The sequence below is a fragment of the Carassius gibelio genome, chromosome B2, assembly GCF_023724105.1.
Source record: "Carassius gibelio isolate Cgi1373 ecotype wild population from Czech Republic chromosome B2, carGib1.2-hapl.c, whole genome shotgun sequence".
NCBI lineage: Eukaryota > Metazoa > Chordata > Actinopteri > Cypriniformes > Cyprinidae > Carassius > Carassius gibelio.
In genome coordinates, this window is record NC_068397.1 from 22890876 (window position 1) to 22915121 (window position 24246).

Genomic DNA, 24246 nt, shown 5'->3' on the forward strand with positions numbered 1-24246 from the left:
AAGCCTTCAAAATAAATCCGTACAGAAACAAGCTCAGTGCTGAGTTCGTTCCTAGACAAAAAGGTCCGGGCTAATATCCTTTTTGCGCCATTCGGTGCACACCGAAGTAGAGATCTTAGGTAGGTGCTGAAAACCATTTAAATCGTGTGTTTATTTACATTTTACATGTTGTAACATTTCTCTAAAGTTCTTTCGATGCAGTAACCATGGTTATGGGATGATTATGAGGAAGTAAATATAAACTCAAATGATGTATTCATTCACCACGTTTCTGGATAACTCCGTTTATGTAACACTTGAGTACGTTAATACGTAAACAACCGGTGCGGGAAACCTTTCTTTTCATTTCAGCTGTTTAACTGAAAGCATGCGTCGAACGAGGAGTTGCCGGAGCAAGTCTGTGGCAGAGACTCAAGAGGCGAAGACAAGTATGAATTCACTTTCTGTGGACATGCCAAAACAGCTCAAAGTTTCATAACCAGCATTTACAGTGCGTCAGTCAAGCACTGAAAGCTGAAAAAAAAAAAACATTCACACCAATTGCTTTTTCTAAGAAAATGGGTGTAAATCCACAACCACACCAGTTTGATCGTATTTAATCACTTTGATTGTATAGGCGTGACCCTGTTTTAGTTTTAGATATTCATATTTCACACAATGATTAACTGAATATTTAATTCTTCTCAGTTTGGCAGTGGAAGGGAGATGATGGTGAGTGGGAGCCGTATCCTCCAGAGGTTTGTGTCCAGCTGGATACAGCAAAGCAGGCCGGAGAAAAGTCCATGTCACTGGCGATCGGACCTGGTTATGAGGTGGATCTTGTGAAAATGACTCAGACTAATACCGTCACCAAGTATAAACGAAAAATACGCCTTCAGAAAGTGAAGTCAGGTATGTCTGTGTGTACCTGTGTCTGATGTTGCATCAGTATTTGTCACAGAAATCTAATAGCTGTTTGCTTATTGCATTGCAGAAGATGTAGATGAAGGGAATGCCCCAAATGGCAAAAATGGAGATGTTGTTCAGGTTAAAGAGGAGAAAGAGGAGGAAGAGGAGCAACCGGTTTCTAAGAAGAGACGCAATGAAGGGAGGAGTCAGAGAGCGAACAAAGTCAAGCCCGTTGTAAAAGAGGAGAGTGGAGGTGATGCTTCTTTGTTAGATTAACTTCCTTTTCTTTTTGTCTGATGTTACCAATCCCTCTTAGTTTTCAACCCCTCTGCTTCAATCAGCTGTCAAATTGAGACCACTTTCCACAATCCATTAAATTCCTATTGGACAGAATTTGTACTGTCCTATGTTCATATATATATATATATATATATATATGTTAAATATCTTTCAATCTCATATGCATGACATTACATAAGTTTCAAATTGACTTTAACTGTTGTTTTGTTTCTTTCCCATCTCATGTTCTGAAGAAGAGGTTGTGAAGATGGTCATTATGAAAGGAAAAGCCCCGGTTGATCCAGAATGCAAAGCTAAAATTGGAAAGGTAATTACTTTGAATGCGTCATAGGTTCATGTGAAGTGAAATTACTTTACAGCATTTGACTACTGTGTAATCACCTTTAAAATATTTTAAAACATCCCTATTCTTCTAAATATAGACCTTGTTAACTTCAGTGCATTCTTCTCATTAGATTTCTTTTCTCTGGTTATTCACAGGCCCACATCTACAGTGAGGGGGCTGATGTATATGATGTTATGCTGAATCAGGTGGATATTGAAGATTCAAAAGTTTGGGGTCGATAAGATTTTCTTTTGTGAAAGGCTGATGATACAAAGGGTGCTTGGCCACTTTCCCATTTGGAATGGGTAACAAATTTATATCTGGATACTTTAGATCAGTTGTGGACCCTGTGTCTATCCTGGTTCCTCGTTGACAGCAACATTGCGCAAAATTGCCAAGTGTATCATGAGGCTAAGTCTCTTATGCTGACGGTTATGTTTATTTGATCAAAAACAAAAAACGTAATATTGTGGAATATAATTGAAAAGGACTGTTATCTGTATGGATATATTTTTAAAAAAGTAATTATTTTTGTGATAGCAAAACTAGATTTTCAACAGCTATCACTCCAGTCTTCAGTGTCACATGATCCTTTAGAAATTACTTTAATATCCTGATGTGGTACTCAAGAAACATTTCTCATTAGTAGCAATGTTGAAAACATTTGTTTAATATTTTGCTATAGAAAATAGAAAGTTCAAAAGAACAGCATTTATTTGAAACAGAAATCTTTTGTAAAATTTTAAATGGCTTAAACTGTAAATTCTGATAAGTGTAATGCATCCATGCTGATTACAAACTCTCTTTCTTTCTATGAAAAAAAAATATTTTCAAAAAAAAAAATATATATATTGACCCTAAACTTTTGAAGGTTTGTGTATATGAAAACAATGTGCAGTATATGACATTGTGTGATATTCTTTTCTTTGGCTTTTAAATGTTACAGACTAACCTTCAGTTCAACAACAATAAATATTACCTGATTCAGCTTCTTCAGGACGACAATGGAAAAGCTTACAGTGTTTGGATGAGGTGGGGACGAGGTATGTACTGAAACACCTCAGATGCTCTTTTATTATCATAAGACATTATCATCCATGTTCTTGTTGTGTTTTTCTCTTCAGTGGGAAAAGTAGGACAGAACAGCTTGGTTAACTGTGGGGGCAATCTTGCTCAGGCTAAAGACACCTTCAAAAAGAAGTAATTCTTTTTTATTTTATTTACTCTTATAAGATATAAGAAAGATTTTGCTAATAATCTGCCTATATGCAGATTCTTTGACAAGACCAAGAATGAGTGGGAGCATCGAGCAAATTTTGAGAAAGTTGCAGGAAAATATGACATGGTATTTGTAGACTACAGCACTGAAGACAAGGTAAAAAGACCCCAATATCACATGATCCATTGCGCTGCATTACATTTGTTTCATTCCTCATTAGTGATTTTTCCTCTCACCAGGAGAAGGACAAGGCTGTGGTATCCTCTCCTTCTGAAATAAAGCCCTGCCAACTGAACAGCAAGGTCCAGTCTCTGCTAGAGCTTATATGTGACCTCAAAGCCATGGAAGAGTGTGTGCTAGAAATGAAGTATGACACCAAAAAAGCCCCACTCGGTGAGTGTGTGTGTATTTGTGTACCAAACTGATAGAATGAATCTTGTATATTCTCAGTGATTGATGAATGTATTCAAGCTAAAAAACGCAAACATATTTATATGATACAACTGCAAATGAAAACCATTAAATTATTATTATTATTATTTTTGCTAAAGGAAAACTAACTACAGAGCAAATTCGAGCTGGCTATGCCTCTTTGAAGAGGATTGAGGAGTGTATTAAGAAAAAGAGGAGTAATAAGGAACTCCTAGAAGCATGCAACCAGTTTTACACTCGCATCCCCCATGACTTCGGGTAAGTTACTTTACTATTCAAAGGCTTGGGGTCAAATTAATTAACCAATACTTTTATTTCAAAATGATACATCAATTGATCAAAAGTGAAAGTAAAGACTTCATATTGTTTATATATATATATATATATATATATATATATATATATATATATATGAAGAGCTTCGTTGCAAAACGAGATATATCCATTTTGAGAAATGTTGGTTTTTAAGACATCAACAGTCAAGTTCATTCACAATTTTTTTTACATTAAACTATTACTTGAGCTATGATAATACATCATAAATATATGGAATAGTATATACAAAGATTGATTAATAATAATAAGATTCTGAGTTAGTTTTGGCCAGAACATACACAACATAACATTTATTTTCTTTTTTGCAAAACGCAATGCAAAGGCGGGTTTATGCGCGCCTGGAGGTCTCGCGGAGCGATGCGTAGCATTTTGTGAAAAAATACATTTTGTAGTAGGCTTAAAATGTACATTTTTAAATCTTATTAATGGCAGCAATCGACACATAGATTAAGGTACATCTGAACAGTGATTTCCAATAATAAAATCCAAATGTCAAAAAATGGCGTTTATCGCATTTTGCAACCAAACTCTTCATATATATATGAAGTATATTAAAATAGAAAACAGTTATTTTAAATTGTAATAATATTTTACAATATTGCTGTTTTTATTTTGAAAAAATAAATAAAAATGCTACCTTGACAAGAATGAGAACTTTCTCAAACACGCAAAAAAAAAAAAAAAAAAAAAAAAAAAAATCAGGCCCCTACATTTTTAACAATAGTGGCTAATATAGCCTACTGATCTAGTGTTTTTATATTTGTTGGTCCTGATAACTTGCTGTTCATTCAGGTTGCGGACACCCCCCATAATACGCACAGAGGCTGAGCTAAAGGAGAAAATTGCTTTGCTTGAGGTGAGACATTGTAATTGCTGCTCAATCTTGCTGATGTTGAATAGCTTGAATTGATTGACTGTTTAAATTTACTGCATTCTTATAGAGTTCTATCTTTATAGTCATGTTTTTTTTCTTTTTTTTAGGCTTTATGTGACATCCAGATAGCAGTGAAAATGGTTCAGTCTAGTGTTCAGAATGATGAGCATCCTTTGGACAGACAGTATCGTTCTCTACAATGTCGACTGCAGCCACTGGATTCTAACAGCAATGAATACAAGGTACAGTGTGGGACTTTTTTTATGGCTGAAGTACAATATAATATTAATAAAATAATTTTGGATGATTAAATGGTCTGTTTAAATATGCAGTTTTAGACACAAACTGTCTGTCTTTGTGAAGGTTATAGAGAAATATCTTCAGTCCACTCATGCACCCACCCATACTGACTACACAATGACCATTCTGGACATCTTTGCTGTAGAAAGAGAGGGCGAGAGGGACAGCTTCTGCTCTCAGATGGAAAACAAGTACTAAACCAGCTTCCTCAGTTATACTTTCTCACTTATGTTATGATCTTATGTAAACAGGAACTACCTTAAATTCTGGTCTAGTGTGTGTCTCATCTGATTTCACTGAATTACAGCAATCATATTTCAGATAGTACAAGTGGTTTTTGTTGTTGTGGATACTAGAATGCTCCTGTGGCATGGTTCCCGTCTGTCGAACTGGGTGGGGATCCTGAGTCAGGGGCTGCGAGTGGCCCCTCCAGAGGCTCCAGTGACCGGATACATGGTGAGACGCAGAGATCTACTGAGTTTATACAAATACTATAAATATATTATCGGTTTCCCAGCATTAAAGCATTCTTTTTAAAAAGCAATATAATTGTAACTTTTCCTCCCCCTAAAGTTTGGTAAGGGGGTCTACTTTGCAGACATGTCATCTAAAAGTGCCAATTACTGCTTTGCCAATCAGAAGAACAACCAAGGACTCTTGTTGCTCAGCGAGGTTGGTATCTAAACATCAAAATATCTGCTCCCAGTTCCACAATATTTTTATGGAAACTGATACTTTTTTCAGGATACTTGGATGAATAGAAAGTTGGATAAAAATGGCTTCAGTGATCTTACACTTATTTTTAAAGATTAAAAAAAGCTAAAATGATTACAAGTTGCTGATTACAGGAAAAAGTAACTTCAGTATTTTGTTCACAGGTTGCCCTTGGGAATAGTAATGAACTTTTGGATGCAGATTACACTGCTGACCAACTGCCTTCTGGGAAACATAGCACAAGAGGCCTGGGGCAGACTGCGCCTGACCCTAACAACTATGTTGCATTGTGAGTTTGCATTTCGATTTTCTGCTTTGTTTTACATGATTACGTTTTTTAAGCTTGTGATTAAGTGCTTTACTGACAAATCTTTTCTCGTTCTCTCTCAGGGATGGTGTGACAGTACCCATGGGGCCCTCTGTGAAGACCGGGGTGGGGCAGAAGGGAGGTTACAGCCTGCTTTATAATGAGTACATCGTGTATAACCCTGCTCAGATACTGATGAAGTATCTCCTCCGGGTTCAGTTTAACTTTTCTTCGCTGTGGTGAGGCAGTCTGGATTCTTTACATTTAGAGCAGTTTTTACAGGTGAAGGAGTCACACTATAGTTATACTGTATGTGGTTCATGTGTTCATAAATATAAAAAGACTTAAACATATTGTTCTTTAAATGTCTGTTGTGACTTCGATAGCTATCTGAAATTGAGTAATTTCCATTGACATAATATTGCAATTATTAATCAAAATAAAAAATGACATTTTCTACTGTTATACTGCGTTTTATATGGTTTTGTTTAACCTTTTCTGTAAATCTGTGAAATTCAAACAACAGAATCTATTAGTTTGGTAGAATGTATATGACTATTACACTGAATCATTAATTGAGCAGCAGTACACCAAATTAATATAAGGGGGAATGTTAAGATAAAAAAAAAAGCTGATAAATTCAATATTTACATGATGGTTGTAGAAATACACCTTTATAAAAAAAAGTTTTGTGTTTTGTGTGAGAGAGTATATTAATGGGCCTCATGTAAATCGATATTTACTATGTAAATACCATTTTCAGAATGGTTGTATGAGCACTTTGACTATATTATGACTATAATATACGACTATATATATGACTATATTACATATGTCTATGCATAAACATTGCTTTGGTTCATGGAGTCCACCCCAAATCATGATGTAGAGAAATATCACAATGATATCCACTTAAAGGAACAGCATATATTAAAATGTCTAGTTTAAAAACTGATAATTATTATAAAAGCTACTCTAGCATTGGAGTAGTTTGAACCAGAGCATTTGATTTAGAAAATAAGTGGATTACAGAGAAGCAAATGTAAGCAATTTGTTGCCTGTACACTTAAGTACCAGAATGCACCATTTAATGTGGAAACACTGGGTCTTGATCTAATTCATATAGCATCAGATGTTAACATTGTGTTTTTAAAGTTCCCTTTATAGATGTTAGATTAGCAAGTGAACCGATCTAAATGTCTCCATGAATGTATGTTTTTGTTTCACACAGACTGAGGTTGGTTTTATCCTCTGACTACATGGTAATGTGTAGACTTCATTTTTGTCAAATATTACCAGTGTTCAAAAAGGTTCACATCATGTCTAAATTAATTCTTGCAGGACTGTTTGAATGACACATGAATCCAACACCCAGAAAAAAAACTAAAAACCCAAGTTGGTCTAGAAAAACTGGTTGAATAAAAACTGGTTGAAGTACAGATTTAAAGACGATGTAGTTTACTTTGAGGTTGGGTATAACTCTCCTTAAAGGAATGACATGTCAAACTTAAATATGCTGTTTCTTTTTTCAGGTGAACACACACACACAAATCCTTGAAGCGAAATGTTCACAAAGCCTAGTACATGATCAAACTTCTCTATTTTTCAAAATCTCAATTAAAAGAAAAGTTAATCTGCAGTAAAGGGTTATTTCAAGTGTTAAATGCAACTAAATAGAGAAAGTTTATGTTATTTAGGCATTCTTCAGTTGAGCCACCATACAATGTAACTTTGAATGGCCTTGCTTATCTTGAATTATCAGTTTAAAAATAATTCTGATGGCACTGACTTCTAATAAGTTGAATGGCTTCTCTTTCTTTCCCTCGTTCCAGTGTTCTTTTTTTGAGTGGATAAAAATTCAAGTCCACAAAGAATCGCACTCGCTTAAATGTAGGGGGCTCCAAAGTAGACACTATTGCTTCAACACAGACATTTGTCCAAGAATTGTAGAATTTGTTGAATTAATGCAGGTCTTGTCTATACAACAGCAGTGTACTCTGGCCATACGAGGTCCAAAAGGACAAAAACCCTGTAACAATTTTATGTCTAACAAGTTTATATCTCTTATAGCTTGACATACATGTTGACAATGAACCGTAAGTGTCATTGTATCGAGAGTTATTGTGTTAAGATTCTTTGGAATATTTCTTTTGTGTTCACTGGAAGAAATAAACGCACAGATTTTGAATGACATGGAGAAAGCTACACCCTCTACTGCAATGAATATTATTACCCTGCCACTTCTTAGCTCCATATCTTTTGCACACTTTGATAAGGAAAAGAGTCTCGATCATTTAACCTACTATTTAAAGTAAATAATAAAGATACAGTCTGTGGTCAGTTACTGAACCAAAACATATACATAACTGATAAATTCATAAGATTGTTTAGAGATTAAGAAAAAAAAAAGTCTGAGAATTTGTTGTCTTTTGTCTGTCAGTGTAAATGGAGTTTTATATTATTATTTTTAATAATCAAAATAATGTGCTATATTTATATGCAATGTACATTTTAGTATTCATTTTTATTTGCATAGGAATTTCAAATTTTCAGATTTTGTTGTAATGAACAATTTATTGATTTAAGCAGTCACATTACAGGGACAAACGTGTTGGGGTGTTTAGCACATTAATAACATTGAACGCATTTACATTAGGCATAATTTTTAAGACTTACAAAAGGTTCTTGTGATCAGCAGTTTGTAAGATTTTAATTTACAAATATGTTTATCTGCTAAAAATGATCTGTGCATCTCAAAAGTGCATCTTAACAAACAAGAAGATAAAAGTACTGCGGTCAGTGAAACCAGTAGAGAGAACACAGCAGTGATGTAAGAATATTAGAGGTCAGAAGGTTAAACACCAGCTGGCATGTGCAGATTTCGAGTGCCACAAGTTATGCATGTGTGAATTTAATTTTTGGAGCTTCCACTCAAAATCATAAGTATGTAGAGGAATATCATAATGATATCGAGGTAGATAATTAAGGCACCATAGACATACTCTTCAGGATCAAGGCTGTATTTCTGTCTCCCCATCACCAGCTGACAGTCCACTGCCAGAAACTACATGAGGGAAAGAGAAACATTGGTAACACAATGACACACAACTTACACCATACTTTCTTAAAGGGATAGTACACCCAAAATTTCTAATTCTGTCATCATTTATTCACCCCCATGTCGTTCCAAACATATATGAGTTGCTTTCTTATGTTGAACATAAAAGAAGATATTATGAATCAAACAGCTGCTGGTTGCCATTGAATTCCATAGTATTTTTTTCCCTATGGAAGTCAATGACAACCACCAACTGTTTTGATTACCAGCAATCTTCAAAATATCTTCTATTATGTTCAACATAAGAAAGCCACTCATACTGGTTTGGAACGACATTAGTGTGAGTAAATGATGACAGAATTCTCATTTTTAGGTGAACTATCCCTTTAAGTGGTTGGTATCATTAAATGTTTATCATGCTTTACCAGTGCATAAAGAAGAGCTCCCAGACATCCATAGAGAATTTGCAGGACATTGGAGTAGAAGAAGATGCTGAAGAATCCAAACATGAGTAAATCGATGGACAGTATGAGCAGAATACCATTACAAACTGTGAAGTCCAAGCGAGTCTGAAAGGATCACAGCAAAGGAAAGAGCAACTATATAAAGTCAGGTTATGCTTTTCTGAATTCTTTTTTTCAGGGTTTTTTATCTTTTATAACACACTGTGGTAATCACATATACCTAACTCTAACTTAAAATTAGCTGATGTCAGATTAGTGTAATTTCCATACCTGGGCAGAGAAAATGATGATGCTGAATGAGATGACCAGAGTTGATCCTAAAGCGATGATCACAGCAGTTGTGTTGTGATATGAGGCTACAGTTCCCACCATGTAGGACAGACTCAGCGTAACCACTGACTGCAGGCAATAATAGGGCATGTTAGGCATACAGTATATGCAGCTATCAAAGCATAGTCTATATAATATTAATAATTTTGAATTTAGTTTTTTGAAGACTGCATTGCATTATTGGAAAAAAAAATTGTCTTTAAAAATGTATTTATTTCTGTCTTATTTTGAAACATGACATAAAATGCAACCTGAATAGACAAATGCACAAATAAGAGGTCTGAAACACAATCACGTGTCGTCTAGGGCTTTATAAATGTTATAAACTGTAAAAGATTATATGGAAGTATTGCATTTTTGTGGTCATTTTTAATAACAAACTGTAAACCCTTTTAACTGACTTTTATCCCTGGCAACTGACTTCCCCATTAGTATTTTCATTATCTAGTCAACTTTTTTTTCTTACAAATCAAGATTTCATGTCCATTCATTTGGCCGAACAAGAAACAAGCTAATCTAAATTGAGCGTTTTAATTCTCACCCTGTTTATTTTTTCTGATGATACCTGCTGTACATAATGCTCACATTAACTTTTATATTTTGGCCACTGCACTTACAGAGGAAATACACCAGTCCGTTGTGGTCATGGACAGGAAGTAACCAAGTTACAAAATGCAATGGCTTAAAGAAAGGAGATTTTTGGGTCAACCTATAGATTACAGAATGTTGTTAAGTAGTACATTTTGGGGAAAATTCAGAAGAAACAAAGACAAGGAACCAACTTGGTTAAATTAAAGTTAGAGTGTTTCAACCAGTTTTCAAGCCATTCCTTCACCGAATATGAAGGAGAATCAAGAAAATAACATATTTTGCCTATTAATTTTTCATGTTGAGATTAAAAAAGAAAAAGAAAAAAGCATATTGAATAACAACATTAAAAATCAGTTAGCCATAGAGAAAATGAATGTGATTTTTACTTCCGGGACCCGACTGTTGTACTCTATTTTGATAGAAAAGTTCATCATCTCCTAACTGTAGGCGGCTACAGTATGTGTTTATGTAATGCACAGCATGAAGACACTCACCAGTCCCAGCAGGTTCCAGGGATGTGTGCGACTGAATTTGGAAAACACAGAAAGACATGTGCCCACTACTACAAAGATAATGTAAGAACTGAGGTACATCCAGATGTTACGCTGAACCGCTGCCTTGACTGTGTTTGAGAAGGTGAACACACAGACGACAGTGAACGTGACTAGTAACTGAATTGTTACCACACTGAACACCTGCGAGGGAAGAGAGAGAGAGATTGGAAAGGACAATGAGGACGAGCATTCAGAGCAATCTTAATATTCACGATGGGATGCAAATCACAGAAATGCTCACCTTTCTGATAAAAGCTTTCCGGACAGTCCTATCCTCAAATGATGACACAAACACCTGACTTTCCTCGGCTGGAAATACAGCTATTAAAAAAGAAAAATATTATTACTGTCATGACATTCTTGTCATTAGATTGTTATTTTGGTTTTGACGTCATTTTAAGTAAATGTTGGTTGATACATCAGTGAAATAAAACACCTGCTGGGTCTGGATTCGGTTCTTCTGTTTTGCTCATGTCGATCTCTTCTGGCGGCAGATTGGGTGGGATGAAGCTGACTGCCACAGGAATGGGTTGAGGGTACACATCAGGCCCCGTAGGATAAGGAGGAGGCATGTATGGAGGTGGGTCATACATTGGTGCTGTCTCTGCATGGCTTGGGTCATTCTCAGGCACAGGTTTTTGGCTCTCTATATCCGTCATCCTAAACAAGATGTGGTTAGTTAGGATTGTATTGTCAGAATGTCAAAATAACAGGAAAAGATCTTGTCAAAGAAAAAAAAACTGTAGAAAAAACATCGCAATGCACAGGAAATTGTGGGGTCTGCAATATTTGTTTGCTACTGTGTGGTTTGTTATAGTTCCATTATATATCTTATAGTTAACTTCTAGGTCAAGATAGAAATACACTGAAAAAATCCTGATATAATATATACAGAGAAAAACAAAATGTAAAAATGTCTATTGTTTTAAGTTTAAAAAGGGAATCATAGTAACATTTTTACTCAGTAAGAATGTTACACACAATTGGTTAGCGTTTCTTTTCTTTTTTTTTTGCAAAAGTTTAATAGTACACTTATTTAAGTAAATGTATCCATAATATTTTTTTAAATGGATAAAGACTAGATTATTCAAGCACATTACATTTGTGTATTGTTTTACTGTTAACCCAAATTTTGCAAACATTGCAGTTCATTTGAATGAGAAATGCTGAGTGGATTACAAATGAGCCAAATCCTCAATTGGTTGACTAAAACTTCATCAGAGAGACAAAGAGTGCAACATTCACCGTTAAAAGCTGGCTTTTGTTCTTGTTTCAGTTGATGTTATCACTTTATTCTTAAAGTTTTTACTGACTGATAATAATTTGATCTAATTTATTTTACAGATTAGTATTTTACTTTTTTATTTAGATCAATTGATTTCTTCAATCACAAGAACATATTGATATCTTATAGTATTATATTTTACATAACTAAAAGAACCCTTACCTTGATTCTTCTTAACCTCTGTGTGGTCTGGTGTGAAGTCTGAGCTCTGAGAGATCTCCGATGTTTAATGTCTCACCTTTGTTTCTCACAGACTTGAAGTAGGTTCCACATCCTCCTATTACCACATTTACAAAAAAACCCTCTGTGGAAAATCGGTTGTGAAGTTTTTCACACGATTGCCCAAAAGTTGCTTACTGTAAAAGTTCACACAACTGGCTTCCCTTCGGAGAGTCCACTTTTTGAACTAGTACACTTTTATGACACCACCATTAAATGACATGAATTCTAATGTGATCTTTAAACGGTTGTACTCGTTGCACACAAATACAGGCAATCCTAAAACCTTGACTAGGCAAGCTTGTGTACATTTTCAGATATAAAGCAACGTGCTTGGCTTTCTTGCACAGTCTTAGCTTTAAGGTAAATGTTAATTACTTTGGCTCTTTGTCTTTTGTGCGAGTATGATGGTTTGAGTAGGGTTGACATGTTTCACAAATTCAACCACAAAATGCAAGTGCAACAAGAGCTGTCGAAACATAGGTTATACAGGATTTTGACACACTTAAATGGCAAAACCCACTTAACTCAAGTGCTTCCTTTTTAACAGAATTCAAAATGTTTACCATAAAACTTATATGATATTAAAGTAACGGTCCATTACAAAAATCAATTTAGAGACTACAACCCTTTTAAACCAAGGGAGCAAAGGAAACAGAGCTTCCCCAATCATAAATCCATGCTCAAATTAGAATGTAATCATATAGCAATCAATTTACTTATTCACAACTAGTTATATTGACACAAATTTCAGTAAATATAATATGTCTATTTAAAATTTAATTAATTTTATATTAGCAAAGATGATCCAGAGCACAAAAACCATCACACTTAAGCATATTTATTGTAAAAAATACATATAAAAACAATTTCTCAGACATACAAAACATTTAGGCATAGAAACAGCATCATGGACAAACAAAGGACAAAGCCATAATGAAATGTGATACATATTTACACTTTAATAAATAAATACTCAATTGTTCTTTAGCAGAATGAAGGCAGATTGTCTGTGTTTGGGCATGTGAATATAAGCAAATCATATTGACCTAAAGAACATTCCCAAGTCATTCATATTTGACCGATAACTGTCAAAACACAGGATCAAGCGGGTCAAGACCCTTACCACTGAATAATTACAGAACTGGCTATGGCATTTATACTGCATATATAATAATATTTTGTTAAGAGAAAGAAAAAAACAGACCACCTTTGGAGTTAGCTAAGCCCCAGGTTATTACAGTAAATATTGTAATTCAGGTATGGCACCACATGTTAAAGGGCAAAAGCTAACTTCGAGAGCTTAAAAGTTTGTCAAAATACTCTGACAATACCTCCCTCCACTCCACAATGCACTACACCGACACAAAACATAAATGTAACTGTAAAAATGACTTTTGCATTTGACTCACACAGACACAAATGGCATTTCTCATGTTTTCAACTGAAGAGAACTGTCAGGCTGTCCTGTAAAGGAAACACATTTAAATACTTTCAAAGTTAACCTCTCAGCTTGAGAAAAGCAAAGTCTCCATTCAGAGGTCTTACCACTCGAAATGTGAGTCCTCGAGCTAAGGCAAAAAAGTAACAGACCAAATGACCTCTACAAGAGACAATAGAATAATGAACATGAGAACGCCCACAATCAGGAAACCCCATAAACCTCAAAACATGAAAAATATTTACCCTTAGGAGGACTGTCAAAAAAAAAAAAAAAAAGTCCTGTTAGTCAAATTCATTCCATTGTTCCTTTCAAGGGGGTCGATGACAATGTCTCAATTACTCCCTCCTCATATGGCATTACTGCGCCTGACATACATCTCCGCACCACAGATGGCCTCATTCAGTGTAGAGGAGGCCTGGTGTAAAGTGACTGGATTTCTCTAGACTACTACATCTAATACACAGAGAGGCTATTTCACAAACCCTCCCCTCCAAGACTAGTACATGCTGTCAGGTCATCAGCGTCAAAATCTTCTGGATTTAAGTACACACTTGAACACACACTTCACTGCAACCAATAACATCCATTAAACTAGCTAGTGGAAGTATCGCTCTGATCTGTTAACAATATACAGTTTTACAAATGAGGAAAAGCAATCAGATCAAGAGGTTAAAAGAGCCTGATGTGGTAATGAGGGGGAGTTTTGCATGGGGTGGATGGATGGATAAAATCACTATTCATTGTAGTTTAAATTTAACACATCTATTGGAAATTTCACTCTGCCTTTGAAATGTTCCTAGAGTAACAAAAAGGGAATAGGGTAAACAAAAAGGTTATTCTCCAAAAATATAAAACATCATGCCTCATATGTAATTCCTGTGCAATATTTACGCATGTACAGTTCCTCTGCGTTCATCCGGGATCTGCCCAACAAAATCAAGTCGCTCATTCAAGCCACTGAAACCTCAGCAGGCTGCACAAACCAAACGCTAAGCCCGGCGTAAATTACATTTCGCCATGTTTCCGTGGTAAGAAGAACGCCATCCCTCCAGGAGATCAAGATGTTCACACGGAGAGGCGATCCATGTGTAACTTCTCTCCATTTACATGTTTGTTTTACAAAGTTCTTTTCAGTTTACCAGTTTCACTCCGAGCCTTTAAAGTAAAGAGTTAAGAGAGGAAAGGCAAGCCGAGCAAACCTGCCATTCACGCAGGTGCTGTAGAGTAGAGAAAAGCCAAGTCCCAAGAGTCCCATCACATAGTTAAATCCAGGAGCACTCACAGCCAGACCGATTAAACTGACCACAAGTGATGATGCTTGTTATTTGTTTTTGTTCCTTTGTGTCTTTCTCTCAATCCTTTCTTCAGAAAATATGCTCCTGCCAGGGGGTATTGTCTCCTAAAATTATGAAAAAAATATATATAAATGCACTTAAACGGTCAAGTGAAGAGGTATCTAAAAAAAAAATCTGAATTAAATCTACATTAAAGCTACATTTCTCCAAATCTGTTCTAAAAAAGAAACAAACTCATCTACATATGGCATGAAGAGAGGACATTTCCAGCAATCATTTTTAGGTAAACCATTCCTTTGGAGGAATTGTTAGCTTAAATAAAAAGGTTTAAAAACTTGCATGCATTTCTTTTTTTCTGTGGAACACAAAAGATGTCACTTTGAAATTATATTTTAATGTCCGTACAAAGTCAATGGGGTATAAGGTAATAAACAATTGGAAATTTTTTCTAAATATCTTCTTTTCTGCAGTATAAAATGTCATACATATTTGGAACGATATAAAGGTGAATGACATGACATTTTCATTAATTTAAGATTTGAATATATTTTAACAAAGAAACTACTTGAAGGACTAAACTCACCTGAGTCAAAGTGTCATTGCACAAGAACACACGAATCAATCAAAAGGATGCTCAGGGCAGCACGCCTTCACTTTGCTCCATGTGTCAATGCAGCTATTTAGAGAAATATCAGCCATTACACAGGCTTTTGAAAGCATTTGTAGCAAATCCTGAAGTTTTTTTTTTTTTTGGATGGTTATGGTTACCTTTTATGGTAGACACACAGGCAGGCCAGTCGAGCGATGGTTTCCCCCTGAAGCAGGTCTTCGAGACAAATTGAACACTCTCCACTATCCTTGGCTAGCATATCAGCTATTGGACAAGATGTGAATGAATTAAAATCATAGATATTGGCAAATGGAAAAAAGAAAATAATAATTTGAAAAAGCTGCAAGCAGCGAAGAAAGGGCCCTCCTCGCCCTTGATGTTTGGGGCAGATTGGATATTGCATGTTTAAGTCAGTGTACAACAAGTCATTTCCTGTTGCCAGTAGGTGGCACTATGATTATAATTGAATACTGGCTAGTGATGAGAAGTTCGGATCATTTTACAGACTCTGACCTTTGAGTCTCGTTCAGCAAAATGAACATCTTCTAAATAAATAGATTGCTATTGTTATGCAGGTATGAGGGTTAGATTATTTAGTGTACAGGTCATTTCAAGAGTGATAAACAAATATGAGATAGAAAATATTTATTTTCATGCATTTTAAATGTTTAGAAATGTGGAAACCACTCATTGCTTCACACCATCTCCTGACTGCATTATTATTTGTAAAAAAGGGGCTTTATGGAGTGTGTATAAATGGTTATTAACATACCATACATACCATACACACATACATACATACACACATACATACATATATATACACATATACACACATACATATATAGATATACACACACACAAATACATATATATACACACACACACACACACACACACACATATGAGAATAACAGTTTATATTTCATTAATTTATGGAAAAGAACAAATGTCTTAAACCTCAAGGAAATATTTGGCAACCTGCTTGAACAGCAAAATGTTATTGATAGTGTAAAAAACATCAACTTTGAATCACATGCTGATTGGTTGACTAGCATTACTCAACATTACTTACTACCTTCCAGCAACACTACATTCAATGAAGGTAACATAGTTAAAAAACATTATAGTTCATTTAAACAAACCGGAACCTGAAAATTTGTATACTGTAATATAGGTTGAATTTTGACATTGCCAACCTTTAAATAAGTTGACAGTAGGCAATAAACAGTTTTGTGCATTGAGTAGTTGAGTATTGTAAATTTTTCCTAACCACAATTCTTTAAATAGCAGTTTATGATTTAAAAGGAACCGGAACCGTTAGATGGAACCGGAAAATTTCTAATGATTCCCAACCCTAACTTTAACTGAATATGGGCATGGGTACGTGTTCAGGACAGAACACCTATCAAACGCGTGAAGTTTGGGGATGATAAGACAATGCTTGCCTGATTTACAGCAACTTTTTTTTCTGATAGAAATTCTAAGTCTGAGGTCTGAAAGTGGCAAAAATTGCACAAAAAGTGTACAGGAAATTTAAAATAACATACTTCCTGTTGGGTTTTGGATTTTGTACCAATATACTTTTTTGTTGGTACTGGTGTGCACATGTACATAAAAACAGATCAAGGCAAACTCAAGTTTAAATTTTACAGGTGGTGCTCTTGAGCAATTGTGTCACATCCACTTGTGAAACCCATATCAGTTGTAAAACACGTGTCACAATGTTTAGGCCCTCAAAAATGCAATTCACTTTAGAGGAGGAAGAGGAGAAGAAGAAACAGCAATTCCAATAGAGTCCTCACACCATTAGTGCGCGGGCCCCAACAATAAAAACAAAAGGGATGCTTACTGTTATAAGGAAGAGGTGGAGAAGTCAGACAACTTAAAAGATGGTCCTCGATTCGCCCTCCAGGGAACGGCTTGGTGCAGAAGGGACAACGAATAGCTGGAAAGGAGGGGAAAACTAAATCAAGCAAGTTGTCTAGCACTGTAAAACGGAGATGCAGAAAGGGTTTTGTGATATGCAGGCCAACCAAGACATGTGAGTATACACCCATGAGGCCGACTTTTCTGAACCCTATAGCTGCACTAAGACCAACTGACCAATATAGTTTGTAAAAAACAAAACGAGATCATCAGTAAACTTGAATTTACCTTTGGTTTCAATCCACCACAGATCATCCGGTCAAGAATGCTTGAAATGTCTATAAACCCAAAACCTAACTACACCTAAAGCGCTTTAGTCTCGTGCGGAATAATTCATCTTTGTTAATCACCTTCCATGGTTCATTAGGTTTTAAAACAAAATAATATTGAAAATTCACTCACATAACAGGTCAGATTGGCTTTTGCCCATTATGTACAGTATATAAACATTCTGTATCACTTTACAATAAAGTCCCATTAATTAGCATCAACTAATATCAATAATAAGCAATACATTTGATACAGTATTCGTTTCTCATCAATAAATACTTTAGAATTTTATTGCTAATCTCAGTTATTTGACGCTAACAAATGGACGTTACCAAACTTTCATTGAGCTAACTAGTTGATGAAAGTTTTTGGATTGACATTTGCATATGGAAAACAAAATGAGTTGAATTTTAGGGACTTCAAGTCCTTAAGACTTTTTCTCTCAATTAAGAGTTCACAGTAAATATAGATCTCATTCTGCCTAATGTCTTTTGTGAAACAAATAATGTTAGACCTGAAACAGCATAAGTAGAGTAAATGATAACATTATAAGGTGAACTCTGTCTTTGAATGCCATGAAGATAATGTTGGATTATTTTGGTTTATCCATAATATACTGCGCTGTTTTGCATTGTTTAGCTATTACTCACTGTGAACCGTCAGGTTTAAATGCCAGAACTGGAGATGAACAGGGTGTAACCGAGGTACAGGAACGAGGAGTCTTTCCACTTACCACCGTGACGGTTGTTGACCCTGTAGAGTCCGATCCACGCCTCAGAGACTGGCCGGGCGTGGGTGCCCCTCACCCGGGTGGACCTTGCTGTGACGCCACCGGCGGAAGAATGCCGACCACCGGGCAAACGCTCCGAGAAAGTGCGCTGCGGTGCACGGCCTATTTCCTCCGCGCTCACAGGGCCTCCAGGACTACCATCCTCCTCGCGTTTCTCCTCGGCCCCGTTCTCGTCCGTCGGCGAGGCCTGGCTGCTCAGAGACGGGGACATGTGGCTGTCGGCGGGGCTGCCGTCGCTGCTCGCATGCTGCCCGTTGTCAGAGTCGCTGCCCTCTTCCGACCGGCTGCGGTTCGTCTCTGAGTCATGGTCGAAGTTGCCGGAGAACTCCACCATGAGGCTAGTGGGCCTGTTGCTTCGGATCCGTCGACAGGACTCTCTCTTGATGCCATCTTTATCGAAGGCTGTCGCGGCAGCCTCCTCGTGTAAACGGCTCGATCTCGTTCCCATGTTCAACCGCGCTCCCTAATCCCGATCGATCTATGACTGATCAGCGAACCCGATTGCTTCCGTTACAAAGCCCTTAGGCCGTAGGATCATATGCCACATCTATTTCACAGTCGTAAAGATAGCACTGAGATGTGTTGTGTTTTAATTTCTGTTTCAGTTATGACAACAACCTACCGCATTTTCCTGCCAGTTATGTCCTGTGGTCCCTGTTCAACAGTACCGTTGTCGGCAACGCACCATACCGGAAGTTGGCCTCTTTCCTTCTTCGTTCAACCGACAGTGTGACGTCACGCCCTAAATTTACTTTTTATCCAATCATAGAACAGGCACAGGAATGTTTGAAAAGTATGTGATTTTTGTTTCATAGGAATTAATTTTGTGATGGTTGTCATTATTAATTTATTATTTTCATTCTTAGTTATATTAGCGTATAGAGCATCTTATATTATATTTATACATTTCTATTTATACATTTGTTCTTCCTTTTTAAATTTAATATTGAAATATGAAAAAATGGAACATATATATTTTTAATTGCTCAAACAAAACGAAAAATTTCGTTTTTACGTTCAGGGATAGAAAATTAATAAACAAATAAATATTCGATCTCTACATGTGTGTGTGTGTGGGGGGGGGGGGGGGGATTAAACGCCCCTCTCCACAAAAACAAACAAACATTACAACATAGTAATAGTCCTAAAAGTGAAGAGCGGACCACTATCAATTTACATACAGTCATACATTTTGTTTTAGACAATAGGCTACGCTGCGTTTTGGACAATGGATGAACTCAAATAATATCAGAATCAGAATCAGAATTAGCGCAAACACACGAGGAATTTGTTGTGTTTTTTTTCAAAGGTGCTCCTGGTACATCACCAAAACCACCAGACGAACAGAATCAAGAAAAAGTATAGCCCTGCAATCAGTGGGTTTTTTGTTATTATCAACGAAAATCGATCTCACTAACCCTACCTGTTGAATTTGGAAATATTACAACCAGAAACACAGAGCAGATAGTGATCAGCTTCATCCTCCTGCCTGCTCCAAGCTGGAAATAGTATGCTATCCTGCTTCTTAATACACCAACTCAACACGATACAAATGAGTCATTAAATGTCAAACTTAGAAAGAAATTACATGAGGACAGGAATAACATAATACATCATCAGTGAAAAACATGTCTGTGTTAACTGGTGCTCAGTTTGCACAAACAGATGTATGCTTATGTTCACAGTCCCTTGTCGAAGTAGGAGTCATTTTCATAAAAAAAGTCCATAGTAACAGAGTCTCACTGTGACAGAAGACAACAGCAAACACTTCAAATACATTTAAAATTTATGCTGATCGGTAAGCTACATATCACTGCATATAGCCCAGTAGGTCTATCAGTTTTTAGAATTATACCCCATATATATATATATATATATATATATATATATATATATATATATATATATATATATATATATATATATATATATATATATTAAAAAGTAAGTCTCTGAACCAAGTAAAAAGCTCATGCACCATTTTCAAAATACACTGCATAGAAATCAATCATCCACTCAAAAAATGACCAAATATGAAAAACAGATCTGAGTTAATATAGCTGCAAAAGTTATTGTTTAATCGTGTTTTGTGATATTGATTGTTTGTTAATCTGAAGCTTTTCTGAGTCAGCAATGCAAGTCCAAACAATACAAGGGTCATGTTTGGTTTTATTGCATCATTAGGTTCCATCTTGCCCCAAACTGTGCAAAACTGACATGCATCATAAAAAACATTAGGCATAGGTAGCTATGAAGATGTTGGCAGCTCAAAAGACGCTGTTATTGCTTTGTGTTGGGGTCTCACTAGGACATGCTTTCGTTACATTAGAACAGTTTAAGAGCATTGAGGAAAGGCTGAAAGCCACAGAGGAAACACTGAAAGAACTGAAGAGAGAGAATGAAGGTAAGTATCTCTCAGTAATAGTGGTATGAGTTCTCATCTACATCTTATGTGTTTTCGGTTTGATTTATTTTTACCTTTACAAGAAACGTTTATCTTTTGAATCATTTCCATCCCAGAACACTATAATAAAATTCTGCATTGTTCATTCTGAATAGCTCTAAGGACTATCACCAAAGCCTCAAGTGATAAACTTGTATCTATCCAGGCAGAAAATAACGGTAAATTAAAATGATTGTTCTATGGTGTTATATATATAAAAAAAAAACTGCAAAGATGACAAAACTCAAAACAATTCCACTGACCTGTTCACAGCCAAAAAGGTTGCCTTTTCAGTTGGACTTTTGGCATCTGGAGAGCAAAAATCTGGACCCTATGACACTCGGACAACTTTGGTGTATAAAAAAATCTTCACCAATACTGGGAACGCATATGACCCCAACACTGGTAACCTGTACCATTTATATTTCTTTATGTTGTTAATTGTCCATTGTGACTAAGGATATTCAAGTAATAAATGAAAAAAAAATCTTCACAGTTACTAAATCCATATATTTATGTATCTTACAGGTATTTTTAAGGCACCAGTGAATGGAGTCTATTTCTTCAGATTTTATGCTCATGCTCATACTCCTACGCAAATGGCAGTCAGTCTCCATAAAAATGATCAGCTCCAGTGCTCTGTATTTTCTCAGAAGCCCTTTTCCAATGCTAATGGCAGCAATGGTGTTGTTCTCTCACTGCAGAAGGGTGATGAAGTGTACACACAGCTGTGGAAGAACAGCTGGGTTTATGACGATGGAAACAGCTACACTAGCTTCAGCGGTTTTCTGCTTTTCTCTTTGTGAGTGTCCACAGAATCCAGAATTGGATGAATTTTTTTTTTATGCCACTAGTGTTGTAATGCTAATATCTGTGTGATATTTTCCTCAAAAGGAAGAGAACATTGTATGATCACCCAAAAATTAATTACACACCATTATATAATTTGCTCAGCATCAAAATAACAGAATCATTTTACTAGTTTTCAACTTTTTTTTTTTTTGCACTGAAAAACACATACTTTGATTCATCACCTAATAATTTAGCTGAAAGGTCACTTTTTTGATAAGTGCAGAGTTTGTCTAATGCAAATGAACTGTTTGAACAACTGAAAGAATGCAAGGACATCAAATGTTTGAGCTCCTGAACTGAAATAAACTTTTCTTTACTAACCCATTTAACTATCTGTGGGAACATTGTATGATCACCCAAAAATGAATGTTTGTTGAGAATTTACACATCATTATATCATTTGCTCAGCATCAAAATAATCCACAAGTATCTACATCCACAGGACTCCAGTCAATTAATGTTTTTTTATTTTTATTTTTTACTTTAAACCATTGCTGAACTGTACCTTTTGTATGACAGTAAACTTTGATGCAATCCATTTAAATATTTACTTTATTCCTTCTTCATGCAAACATTAGTTTCATTCATAATCTGTTTCACAGTTCACACACCACATGCCACTCTGAATTACAGTCAATGTCATTCCACACACCACTTTTATAATTATACAGTCCTCTGCTCCATTATAATCATTTCACTCTTTTTCTTTCTAGTTGGTGAAAGTTAATGGTTGGTCACTCATATCTACAAAAAGCCCTTCATTCTTTCTGTCTGTTGCACATATACGTTAGTAGACTCAAGGGCAACTTGCATTGAAGTTAGCACTTTTTTCTCCTCTTCACTTCTTGGCAGGACAATTTTAGCCCCAGTGTCAGAGCAGAACTTCTGTGGCTTTTCAAAATTTCCCACCAGCCCATCAGACACATAATATTTCTGCCCCACTTTCCTGAGAAATAGGCCTAAACATTTTATTTTTTATTTTAAAAAGCATTATCTTAAATATATAAATATTCTTACACATATTAACAAAACATGCATAGTGCAGTCATTGTTTATGTAGGAGAATAGTACCTTTCTCAATTACTGTGAGTCTGTCTGTTTAGGTTTCTGACATCTGATTGAAGCTGTATTACTAAAGCACTTTGAACACCAGTGCCAAATGCATAGCAGAGTGAAAATCACAAGCATCAGAAGAAAAATCTGAATAAAATGCCAAGAACTATATTTTTCTTGAACCTTATGCAATTAATGTATAAACTCAATTGAGATATGGTTAAAAGACAATACTTGATCGCAGTCTAGAACTTCACTATTCATTTATCGTATTACTTTTTTTTCTAGACACCTTGCTTGAATACATTTTTTTTTTTACATATAAAAGTTTGAAATTAATCTTGTTTTTCTGTTTAATAACACATTTTAATAAATAATAATTCACTGTGATTTAATTTAACCTATTGGACCTGGATCCCCTTGGTGTCCTTGAGGGCTATCAACACCAGGTGGTCCTATTTTCCCAACTGGTGTTGATGATGAAATCTCATTTCTCTCATCTGCAGTCATCTTATCTTTCAGTATTATGTTCTACAGCCACATCAAACTTTATGACTTAACACACCCACAACTAAAAGCACAGACCTGGATCTCCTTTTTCTCCTTTTGGTCCAGGAAACCTGTCTCATCCATCTCTATCCATTTCTCCAGCAGTTTCCGGCACCCCAGCATACACTGGACAACTACTTTGAGCTGCAGCTAGCAGCATAAACTCCATTACGAACGCCGCAGCACAGATTTGATTGCTTTAACAGCGCCATCTGCTGTTAAACTACAGGTAACTGCAAAACGTAACATTATTACTGTATCTACACTGTAAAAATGACTGTGAATTTAATGGCGAAACACTGTAAAAACCTATTAAATGGTTTACGGTAAATTCCCCTATACGGTGAAAAATTGTATTGGTGTATTGGACTTTACATGTAATTTTATAGTTAGTAACACTGGTAATTAATAATGCAGCATCTACGTCCTATACCACAGTTAAGTAACTGATGCATGAGAAAGTTTAATCAAAACAAAAACAACATCCAATGTTTGTCAAAATTTTAATGATTAATTTTGTAAGGAGAGTTGCGAGTGAAGTTATGGGTTTGTTTATTCCATTCAGAAGTCAAAGGATAACTACAGTTATTTCAGAAAAAGGATTTGTTTTTAACCATGGGGTGTAATTTGTGAGTTTCCTAACTAGGAAAATACCTACACATTGTGTCACAAATTATATAAACCGCCTTATGTGCACATATTTCACTTACAAAACAGCTTCAGAGTTCACAGAGAAATAACCTTGCATAGAACAAACATTATAAACAAACATAATAAAATTGTTGTCCTATAATTTATTTAGTTTCAGTTTTTCA

General features: G+C 35.7%; 4 protein-coding genes and 1 pseudogene across 5 annotated transcripts; 2 read left to right on the plus strand and 3 right to left on the minus strand.

Annotated features, from left to right (window-relative positions):
• The first annotated feature begins 29 nt into the window (after window positions 1-29).
• Window positions 30-6160, plus strand: LOC127951314 (poly [ADP-ribose] polymerase 2-like). 2 transcript variants are annotated; one of them, XM_052549148.1, is made up of 18 exons: window positions 30-119; window positions 352-428; window positions 688-891; window positions 974-1141; window positions 1425-1495; window positions 1669-1719; window positions 2460-2556; window positions 2638-2713; window positions 2786-2888; window positions 2972-3125; window positions 3284-3422; window positions 4293-4356; window positions 4482-4616; window positions 4738-4865; window positions 5031-5130; window positions 5248-5346; window positions 5553-5677; window positions 5779-6160. In XM_052549148.1, exons 2-18 carry the CDS (start codon window positions 368-370, stop codon window positions 5936-5938), a joined length of 1935 nt encoding a protein of 644 aa, XP_052405108.1. In that variant the 5' UTR covers window positions 30-119; window positions 352-367; the 3' UTR covers window positions 5939-6160. The 2 variants fall into 2 exon arrangements, with proteins under 2 accessions (XP_052405108.1, XP_052405107.1); XM_052549147.1 differs by having other exon boundaries at window positions 31-119; window positions 1422-1495.
• A 2099-nt stretch (window positions 6161-8259) lies between these two features.
• si:ch211-284o19.8 (protein lifeguard 1) lies at window positions 8260-12305 on the minus strand. The gene is made up of 7 exons (XM_052549149.1): window positions 12140-12305; window positions 11129-11352; window positions 10934-11013; window positions 10633-10833; window positions 9488-9616; window positions 9179-9322; window positions 8260-8759 (listed from the first exon to the last, which is right to left on the minus strand). Exons 2-7 carry the CDS (start codon window positions 11349-11351, stop codon window positions 8607-8609), a joined length of 930 nt encoding a protein of 309 aa, XP_052405109.1. The 5' UTR covers window position 11352; window positions 12140-12305; the 3' UTR covers window positions 8260-8606.
• A 716-nt stretch (window positions 12306-13021) lies between these two features.
• LOC127951320 (E3 ubiquitin-protein ligase znrf2-like) lies at window positions 13022-19410 on the minus strand. The gene is made up of 5 exons (XM_052549152.1): window positions 18478-19410; window positions 17398-17493; window positions 15704-15809; window positions 15519-15611; window positions 13022-15039 (listed from the first exon to the last, which is right to left on the minus strand). Exons 1-4 carry the CDS (start codon window positions 18980-18982, stop codon window positions 15554-15556), a joined length of 765 nt encoding a protein of 254 aa, XP_052405112.1. The 5' UTR covers window positions 18983-19410; the 3' UTR covers window positions 13022-15039; window positions 15519-15553.
• A 1300-nt stretch (window positions 19411-20710) lies between these two features.
• On the plus strand, window positions 20711-22153 carry cbln13 (cerebellin 13). The gene is made up of 4 exons (XM_052549169.1): window positions 20711-20938; window positions 21094-21156; window positions 21251-21382; window positions 21506-22153. The coding sequence occupies exons 1-4, from the start codon at window positions 20785-20787 to the stop codon at window positions 21781-21783; spliced, it is 627 nt and encodes a 208-aa protein (XP_052405129.1). The 5' UTR covers window positions 20711-20784; the 3' UTR covers window positions 21784-22153.
• Window positions 22154-22285: 132 nt separating this feature from the next.
• LOC127950641 (mannose-binding protein A-like) lies at window positions 22286-24179 on the minus strand (annotated as a pseudogene).
• Between the last annotated feature and the right edge of the window lie 67 nt (window positions 24180-24246).